The sequence below is a fragment of the Elgaria multicarinata genome, chromosome 2, assembly GCF_023053635.1.
Source record: "Elgaria multicarinata webbii isolate HBS135686 ecotype San Diego chromosome 2, rElgMul1.1.pri, whole genome shotgun sequence".
Lineage (NCBI taxonomy): Eukaryota > Metazoa > Chordata > Lepidosauria > Squamata > Anguidae > Elgaria > Elgaria multicarinata.
Window position 1 is genome coordinate 179,178,975 of NC_086172.1, and position 10,162 is coordinate 179,189,136.

The 10,162-nt window shown below is 49.2% G+C and overlaps 1 protein-coding gene across 3 annotated transcripts in view; it reads left to right on the forward strand.

Moving 5' to 3' along the window:
* Positions 1–9,806, forward strand: part of GPR137C (G protein-coupled receptor 137C) — a 30,276-nt gene extending 20,470 nt beyond the window's left edge. For 2 of the 3 annotated variants that reach the window (XM_063118210.1, XM_063118212.1), the window contains 2 exons: positions 1,667–1,776; positions 5,728–9,806. In XM_063118210.1, coding sequence (XP_062974280.1) covers positions 1,667–1,776; positions 5,728–5,899 — 282 coding nt within the window. In that variant the 3' untranslated portion in view covers positions 5,900–9,806. The remainder of the gene's footprint in view (positions 1–1,666; positions 1,777–5,727) is intronic. The other variant, XM_063118211.1, reaches the window with a different exon arrangement.
* Positions 9,807–10,162: the final 356 nt, after the last annotated feature.

The window sequence follows — 10,162 nt, forward strand, 5'->3', positions numbered from 1 at the left end:
CCAGCCAGAATCTAAACCATGATTTCAGTTTCTGGTTTGGGCAGCGAATGGCATAACCATTGTTTCCTGCTTTGGATATTATAATAAAAGACACCTGATGCTAGACAGGGAATGGAGAGAGAGGGTGTGTGTGTGAGAGAGAGAAGGCCAGGATCTCTTCTCGATCCTCCCAGAGCGCAGGACGTGGAATAATGGGTTCAAGTTACAGGAAGCCAGAATCCAACTGGACATCAGGAAAATCTTCCTGACTGTTAGAGCAGTATGGTAATGAAACCAATGACCTAGGGAGGTTGTGGGCTCTCCCACTCTAGAGGCCTTCAAGAGGCAGCCGGACAGCCATCTGTCATGGATGCTTTAAGGTGGATTCCTGCATTGAGCAGGGGGTTGGACTAGATGGCCTTAGGGTCACCTTCCAACTCTACTATTCTACGATTCTATGAGGAGTAGGATGGTGAGTGTCATTTGTTTTCTGTTGATCAAAATCATGTTTTTGAGCCTGGTCTGAACGGAGCTGCTGCAGGACAGCAATATGAATTTTTGAATTTTATTATTAAGGCAACCCCACATGGGTTTTAGCCAAATACAAGATCAGAGTCATGAGATACAATCATTACATTATGGCACAGCCTTGTATTGAATGTCAAATAGACAGCAATATGTCCCCTGCCTCTTAAACAAGCTATAGAGGAAAAAAGACTGTGCGAAAAGCTCTATTATAGTTTATCTAATATGGCAAGTATGTTCGGGCCTCTGCAGAGCTGCTCCATGGACTCTGGACACAGGCTTAATTCTGCTGAGTCGAAATCTTCCAACCACAGCTTTCAGCGGCTTCGTTTTCACTCTGCCTCCCCTCCTGTGTCTCATAAGGACTCGATAATGGCCTGCCTCAAGCAAGAGCTGGTTTCTCATTGGGCTTCTTTAAATGAGTGATTTATAGCACGCTCATGACTGGCCACTCCCGGGTGTTCCCGGGTTGTTTTGATGACGCGGTGAGCCTCCTGTTTCCCGGTTTTAGTGTTTTAAAAAAATAAGCCTCAGAAAACCCAACTCTTATGAAATTTGTCGGGATTTCCTGCCGTGTACAGGTGAAGTTTCGCCATAAAACGCCCACTAGAGGGCGATGTCCCATTGAACTGTATGGGCCATGTGGTGGCTGCTGCTCTCTTCCCTGTGTGTAATTTCAGCGCATTGCAAATACGGAAGAGAAGCAGGAAGCAGGGCCACAGTAAGGAAATGTGATTCTCCCCTATCTGAACATCCTCATTGGCCCTGTTCAGAAGACACCTTAAAACACAGCTTTAACCATGGCGAATAAGTCTTTTTGCCTTATTCACCATTGTTCAAGCTGTGGTTTAAGGTGTCTTCTGGAACAGGGCCATTGACTCAAAGTGCAGGAGTGACGCATTACCAATGCTGCATGCTCTGTAAGAGGTGGCAATTCTTATTTCAGTGACCTGGATGGACATTTAACAGATGTGATCCTATGCCTTTCCTAAAGCCGTAGTGGAATCCTAGGTGGGAGGGACTCAAAAGAGCTGCTGCTTCTTCTCCACCTGCTACCACCTCAGGATGAATTCTTTCCCCAATCCAAGCTCTCTCCTCTGTTTCCTCTGCAATCCATCTGTCTCTGCCTTTTGTTGAATGACGGCTTCTCTTGACCCTCTAGGCACCTGCAGGGATGATCAACAGCCACAGTTACAGCTCCCGGGCCTACTTCTTCGACAATCCCAGACGATACGACAGTGATGATGACCTCCCAAGGCTCGGTGGAGGAAGGTAAGGGTGGTTAGTTGATGGGGAGAGAAGTGGGACAGGGAGAATCATAGAATAGCAGAGTTGGAAGAGGCCTACAAGGCCATCGAGTCCAACCCCCAGCTCAATGCAGGAATCCACCCTAAAGCATCCCTGACAGATGGTTGTCCAGCTGCCTCTTGAAGGCCTCTAGTGTGGGAGAGCCCACGACCTCCCTAGGTAACTGTTCCCATTGTCGTACTGCTCTAACAGTCAGGAAGTTTTTCCTGATGTCCAGCTGGAATCTGGCTTCCTTTAACTTGAGCCCGTTATTCCGTGTCCTGCACTCTGGGAGGATCGAGAAGATCATAGAATCATAGAATCGTAGAGTTGGAAGAAGCCTACAAGGCCATCGAGTCTAACCCCCTGCTCAATGCAGGAATCCACCCTAAAGCATCCCTGACAGATGGTTGTCCAGCTGCCTCTTGAAGGCCTCTAGTGTGGGAGAGCCCACGACCTCCCTAGGTAACTGTTTCCATTGTCGTACTGCTCTAACAGTCAGGAAGTTTTTCCTGATGTCCAGCTGGAATCTGGCTTCCTTTAACTTGAGCCCGTTATTCCGTGTCCTGCACTCTGGGAGGATCGAGAAGATCATAGAATCATAGAATCGTAGAGTTGGAAGAAGCCTACAAGGCCATCGAGTCTAACCCCCTGCTCAATGCAGGAATCCACCCTAAAGCATCCCTGACAGATGGTTGTCCAGCTGCCTCTTGAAGGCCTCTAGTGTGGGAGAGCCCACGACCTCCCTAGGTAACTGTTCCCATTGTCGTACTGCTCTAACAGTCAGGAAGTTTTTCCTGATGTCCAGCTGGAATCTGGCTTCCTTTAACTTGAGCCCGTTATTCCGTGTCCTGCACTCTGGGAGGATCAAGAAGAGATCCTGGCCCTCCTCTGTGTGACAACCTTTTAAGTATTTGAAGAGTGCTATCATATCTCCCCTCAATCTTCTCTTCTCCAAGCTAAACATGCCCAGTTCTTTCAATAAAAAATCCTTCTGATAGCCTAAATCAGGATATCAGAAGCAGGCTACTGAATTGCGGGCCCTGCTTAGTGGAGGCTACAGGCTCCGAGGTCAGTGGGGTGGTGAATCCGCTCCGGGTTTTAGCCAGAACTCTAAAGGAGCACCTTGGAGAGCTCCTTTAGCGTTCTAACTGAAACCCGGAGTGGATTACCACCCCACTGACCTTGGAGCCACCAGCCTCCACTGGTCTTACTTGGTCTTTCACTAGAAATTCTAGATCCACCAACCAGCACCTGCTTTGTGCAAAAGTCCCTCACTTAAAATTTAAAAATTTTGATCCCAGAGGATTTGGCTTTTGAATACTAGAACTGAACAGCACTTACAGCCCTCCTCCACCCAAAAATCTACACCTGGTTAAACACCGCCCCTCCCTTTTCTTCATTTCAGAGTCACTTTGTTGCTGCTAAAGTTAAATAATTGGCAGTCAAACTCTTTTCGAGCTATTCCAAATTATCCAGCTCTATTCTGTGTCCACTCCTGATTTAGGATATCAGAAGGATTTTTTATTGTTTTGTATCACCGTTAAAAGCATTATGGACATCTATGCTACAAATGCGTTTATATGGCACACCAGAATGCTCAAAAGTATTGCAGATTATCTCTGTAATCTGTACAAAGCCCCTCTTAAGATAGGAGACTGACAAGCCAGTGGTTAGGGTTATCACCGTGTTTCAGATTTGGAGCTGAGGCTGATAGTGACTTCCTTCCCCGGGAGCTGCAGGGTTGAGGGCTGAATTGAACAGAGACTTGGTGAGGGCTGCAGTACACAGGGCCTCAGTTCAGACAATGCGTTAGTCAATGCAGTGGGAAAACTCCACTCAACGGTTGAGTTCCTAGGGGGAACTCCCCACAAAACATGTTCTAATTCCACCGTTGTGTGACTGTGGGCTGCTGTGGAGTTGAGTAAAATCCATCGTGACGTTTGATTGACAGTTCCTCCACCCTCTCTCCTCCTTTGGTCCTCCTGATGGTATCCCATCAGCCATTGCTGTGAAAAAAATAACCCTGGCAGCTCTCCTAGAGCGGCACTCACTCCTTTTGCCACTCTTGCCAGAGAACTCGCCCAGAGGAGGGCCAGGATCTCTTCTCGATCCTCCCAGAGTGCAGGACACGGAATACTGGGCTCAAGTGACAGGAAGCCAGATTCCAGCTGGACATCAGGAAAAACGTCCTGACTGTTAGAGCAGTACGACAATGGAATCAGTTGCCTGGTGAGGTTGTGGGCTCTCCTACCCTAGAGGCCTTCAAGAGGCAGCTGGACAACCCTCTGTCAGGGATGCTTTAGGGTGGATTCCTGCATTGAGCAGGGGGTTGGACTCCATGGCCTTGTAGGCCCCTTCCAACTCTGCTATTCTATGATTCTATGAATACTTTTACAGGGCAAGCCTATGCATGCCTACTCGGAAGTAAGCTCCATTATTTTCAGTGGGGAATAATTCCTGGTAGCAGGCATAGAACTGCCGCCTTAGTTTGCATTCCACCCCTGGCCAGTCTCTGCAGAAATGCCAACTCTCCCATCCTTATGGGCACGCCTTACAGCAATTTCTCAGGCAGCCGGGGTGAAAAGAAGCCAACAGACTGCTGATGCTTCTCTAGTCAGGCCATCAGGGAATTCCAGGGCATTTCCCAACACCTCGCCAGCAAAAAAACAGACCCACCCTAACCACTTATCTGTAGATAAGATTGCTGATTCATTAGCAAACAATCAGTCTATTCAAGAGCATGCATTTCTTTATACTTTACATTCTAACTCCGTAGCCACTGGGAAAAGTCAACGCAACGGAAAATTCCACGGAGCCCGCCACACAACACCATGGTTGTGCAGGAACACTCCTCTGCACAGTGTGGAGTGTTTTTTTGGGGGAAAAACTCCACTGTGGGGTGGAGTTTTCCCTCCAGACAACACATTTCTCAACGGTGGTGTAGAAACTCCACCATGGAGTTCTAAAACCCCCCTTTGAGAAACGTGTTGTCGGAAGTGAGCCTGGATCACATGGCTTCCTTAACCCCCTCCCCCCCCCCCACGGTAATCTCTGCAGAGGTTCCCTGCTTGATCTACAGATAAGAAGGACATAAGTGGGGCCCCACGGGATCAGGCAGCAGCCCCATCATTTCAGCATTGTATTTCCCACCTTGGCCACCCGGATGCTCACTGGAAGCCCACGAGCAAGGCATGAAGGCCATAGTATTGCTAAAACTAGGCCTCAGAAGCTAAATTGAGGCTTGTTTTGGCTTTGGATGCTTGTCTACTTACCTCCCTGATCCAGAGCGTATCCAGTAACAGGTATGCCAAGCATCCTGGCATCTTGCAAACTACATCAAGGTGCAGAACAGCCCCTCCACCCGCTATCAGGGGCAGCAAAATAAGCCAGCGGCCCTCTGCCCATGGTTTGTTTAACAGAATGTCTGAGCCAGGATTTCTGGCCTTTTGTTCCCCTAACAAGCTCGTGAGAAGCCAGGAACCAAACCCTGGTTTTATAACTCCGGTTTGTTGGGAGAGGCTTGCCGTAACGTTAAGAAGGCTGTGGCAGAACTGCGGAGTCGAGCGCTTCGGTTTGCAGGCGTAGGAAGGTGTCTTCCTCTTGAACGTTTCCCTATATACAAATGTTTCCTGCATGGAGTAAGCTAGAGTCATAGAATAGTAGAGTTGGAAGGGGCCTCTAAGGCCATCCAACTCCCTGCCCAATGCAGGAATCCACCCTAAAGCATCCCTGACAGAGGGTTGTCCAGCTGCCTCTAGTGTGGGAGAGCCCACCACCTCCCTAGGTAACTGGTTCCATTGTCGTACTGCTCTAACAGTCAGGAAGTTTTTCCTGATGTCCAGCTGGAATCTGGCTTCCTGTCACTTGAGCCCGTTATTCTCAATAACTGGTGGACTTCATGAGCTTCCCTTCCGTTGTCTCCTCTCTTCGCAGCGTGGCTACTCCCCAAAGCACTGGGTGGTATGGGTCTCTGACGGGGAGCGAAAGTTGCAGCGTGATTCCTCCCCTGGTTGTGCCGCCAATGGATGTTGCCCCGCTGCTCTTCACTCACGGAAGCTTGGAGTCGGGAAACCACCACCCCGGACATCTGACGCCCCACAACTGATCGTGGAGCAGCTTTTGGTGAGGGGCTGAAAGTGGTCCGGAGGACGTGACTCCCCGCTGGCTGCTCCCACTGGACCCACAGTGACTCCCCTTGACTGGATCGGAACGGCATTGGAACCATAGAGGCTCTGCGCCTTGGACCGCTGGACCGGCTGTTGCCGTGACGGAAGCTGCAATGACGGAGGCTGATGAGGTCAAAGCAGCTTCTGGGAGCTCCATTATGTGGCCGGCTGGTTGGCCCTTCCAAGGGATGCCGGCGTGGCTGCTAGAAAGGCGCACGAGCTTCAGCGAAGGACCTTGACTGCTGGACGGACGGATCTTTGCACTTTTAACTGAGCGTTTCCAGAGAACAGTTCTCCTTCCTCCCTGTCGTTTTCTTCTCCAACAGCATGAGAATAACTGTCCTGGATAGCGCTTTTAATTGCACATCCACAGCTGGGAAAGTCATTTAGTCTTCCTGCGATGACTGGAGCATCTCTACATATTTAATGGTGGAAACTTTTTTTGGGGGGGGGGGTGGATGGGACTGGGACAGAGTGGTGATGGGGAGAATCTCTTCTTTTTCTTTCTTTGGAGCTGGGATGGACTGTGACCCTCCAGATGCTGTTGGACTACAAGTCCCATCAGCCCTCACCATTGGCTATGCTGGCTAGGTCTGATGGGAGTTGCAGTCCACCAACACCTGGAAGGCCACACGCCCCCCTACCCCTGTTTTTGAGTTGATACTTTTGAATGGAGGACCTTATCAAAGAATGTTAACAGGTGTGGGACAATTGTCATAGTCTCACAAGGGTAACTTAACTTGCAGTTTATGTTTTACAACCTCTCTCTCTCTCTTCTGGGACTATTGAAACAAAACCCCAACATTGCATGTGTTACGACTGACTACGTACATTGGCCATTTCGGATATCAAGGTTTCTTTTTTCCTTTCCTTTTTAAAGAAACAAACCTGGTTCACACTAGGGGAAGTAGAGCTGGCCATCCGTAGAGTTTTCCCAGTGGGATGGATCCATGAGGGCTAGTTGCATGCTTGCCTTGGATTACCCTGTAGTCAGCTTTGTTGCTTTTCCTGGCTAGCCGCTTGCTTGCTTCCTTCTAGGACGGCTAGAAGCGTATCGTGCCTGGTTTGCCTAACAAACCTTCAAAAAGCATCCGTCTCTACAACGGAGAAAACCCAAGGCTGGAATGGAAGGGAAAGCAGAGTGAAGGGAACTTTTCAATGCCCTCTCTTAAGATGGGGGCATGGCTGCAGGACCAGTGACTGGGCAGGATGGGAATAATTGTAGCCATGGGGATGTCCTTCCTGGAAGCCTTTCACTTCAGAGGAAGAGCGTCTCCAGTTCAGACAGAAGATCTGTCAGGGAAACCTACTTGTAATATGGGGCTGCAACGCCTACCTTTTCCAACTGCTTGCAGTCCAACACAGCTGGCAGGCACCAGGTTGTGGGACGCTGGTCTAGACAGAATGTGAAAAGTTCTGACGTTTTCTCCATTTTTTATCTGGAATGGGAACCCACATTCTACCTGAGTAAGCGGACCGTAACGTCTCTGGAATGGCTTGTATTACAGCTGTCTCTCCTTGAGGTTTCTGTCTTTCCCCTTATGCGTAATAGCTGGCCCCTGGTTACAAGTTGAGGGGGGATGGGGGGGTATCCGAAAGCCTTGAATCGAAGGGGGAAATTTCACTAAAAGTAGTTGTGTGGGTCTTTAACTGGAGAAGCTGGGCAGCGATTCTGGCAATGGTACAAGCATTGAAGGGAAAGGTGTTGAACCAGGCTTGTTTTCCGCACGGAACCAACCTTTCGTCGAGTCTAGCTGTGTGGGTCCAAAACATTCTTCTGCTCCCTCGTGTCATAATTCTAGATGGCCGTGTCAAATGGGACTCCGTGGTGCCAAAGTGGAACTCTTCCGCACGCGGTTCCAGCTGTGTTTAAAAAAAAAGTTCTTAAATGCCATTTTCGTGTGACGGATAGCTGTTTCTCGGGCAACTGGAAAACCACCTCCAAATTAACGGATGGGGCTGTGGACGACCCGGATCTTGGCTTCAGCAGGAGTGTTGGTTTTAAAATGTGAATTGAAATTGTTTGTCGTGGGGTGTGTGGGAGAGGGGGGCTGGATGTTTTTAAAAGACGGGCTGAACAAGTTTGTTCTGTTGTGATGTCTCCCCCCTCCCCGCTCTCCCCCTTTATAACTTGTGCTGCATCTCAGCTTCTTAGGCTAAGAAGAGCTGATGGGTGGGATTGAAACCTTCAGGGTTCTGAGCCCTTGAGTGGCTGTTTGTTTCTTACCCAGGTGATGCTCATCCCTCAATGGAGGAGGCTGCTGGGCGAACCCCTCCCTCCTCCATCTTCCTGTCGCTGTGCACACAAACTCAGACGCTGCGCAAACCACCATCACCCTAAATGTTTGGTGTGAGTTGTTGCTTTGTAGAATCCTGGGGCCTTCCTGACATGGTTACCGTGACGGCTTTCTTCTCCTCTGTGGATCTTTGGTCCACAGGTGGCCTTGAGAGGTGTGGAAATTTGCACGATCGTCCGGACCCGGAACGAAAGGGATTCTCATTGCTGTTTCCTGCAGCGAATTCTCGTGTTTCTAATGGGCAAAACGCCCAGTGGGCCCACAGTGCTTCATCTGGGAGGGTGGGTAACATTTCCCATTTAGGAAGCTCAGCCTTCTCCCAACCAGGTGCTCCCCTTCTGGTTGGGGTATGCCGGGCGCTCCGGTCCCGACACATCTGGAGGGCACCAGGTTGGGGCAGGCTGGTGACGCTGCTTCATTCATTTCTTAACCCTCGATCTGTCTTGCATCGTCAGGACTCTAGTAAGCTTGTTTTCCGGACCCGTCTAATTGCAAGGCACTTTCAGTGCCCAGTGAGAATACTTCGCTGGACCAGTGAGTCTGCCTCCTCAAACCCGCTGCATCAGAGAGGAACAAACGGCTGGTATTTAAAGGTGTCGCGTTGCACCAAATTTCAGCCGCTCACTGTAGGATGGCCCTTGAGTGCAAGCGGACAGCGTTCAACCATTGTTTTTTTGGAGACACTCCAGATTGGTCAGTATTGATGCATGGAGTTCAATAGTTCATCAAATTTCAAGCGCCACTTGAACGTAATCTTGGGGTGTCTTAGGATGTGGGATTGCTCCCCATAACTGTAATGGATGAACCAGAAACCCTGTGTGTGTGTGTGTGTGTGTGTGTGTTCACTCCTTCGCTTGTGAGGAGAGCTAGCCGGGGGCCTAAACTCTACGCTTGCCCTTGGCCCTTAAGGCACCAAAGACCGGTTGAGTGACTGCCCCGTCCCTCCGTCCCCGGTTTTCACTTGAGTTTTACAATGCACTCGGAGCACTTTACGTTTGTTTTCTCGGAAGGGAGAGGGTTTTCCATAAAGGGCTACAGGCTCCTTGTCCGACCTTTGCACTGACCTGCATTGACTAAAGATGATCTCTCCACCACCACCCCTCTGAAAGAGCCGCCATCAATTGGGGCTGTAAATTGAGTGGCTTAAAGTATGTGAGCAAGCACATGACGAGTGGCAAAAGGTGTGTCTTCTTTTATTCTCCTGGACGGCGGTTTCAGTTCTGGAATCCTGAGTGTACGAAAGACGACCCAGTCCTGGGTTTCACTGAAAACCATTTATATCAGCATTACTTTTTATATTGAGAAACTGCCTTTGTCCAGGGTGGTGTGTGTGTGGGGAGAGGGTTGTGTTGTGTTCTTTCTTCTTCTTTTTGCAGGGGTGTGTGTGTTAGTTGACACGATTTGCTAGTTTTTCATCCAGCAAAAAAGACTGGCAGCAGAACGGGAGTTGCTACTGACCAATGTACCAAGTCCATTTCTTCACTCCAACTGTAATAACTTATGTTTTGAAATTAAAAAAAAAGGCTTGTTTTCATCTTGTGAGACTGGAGTTTGCAAAGGCTCGGCTGAAATTCTTCCCTTTACTTTGTAATATGTCGTGTCCAATCCCTCAGCACGGTTGCCAGAATGTTAACCTCTTGTCTGGCTGGGAGAATTGAGAAAGATACAAAGCCAGAAATGGGTGAGTGTGTGAGAGGGCACAACCTGTACGCACACACTTGGCCCATGAGGCCAGGAAAAAAAACCTGTGAACCACAGCTGGGCATCCTCAACCCTTGAGGAGCTGAAAGTCTGGCATAATTTTTGTTTAACAGAGAGGGACCGAAATGGGATTTTCTTGCTCCCCAAATAGCTTGTAAATCACAAGATGAGGCATCTAAGACCAGGACAGAATCTACATGACTG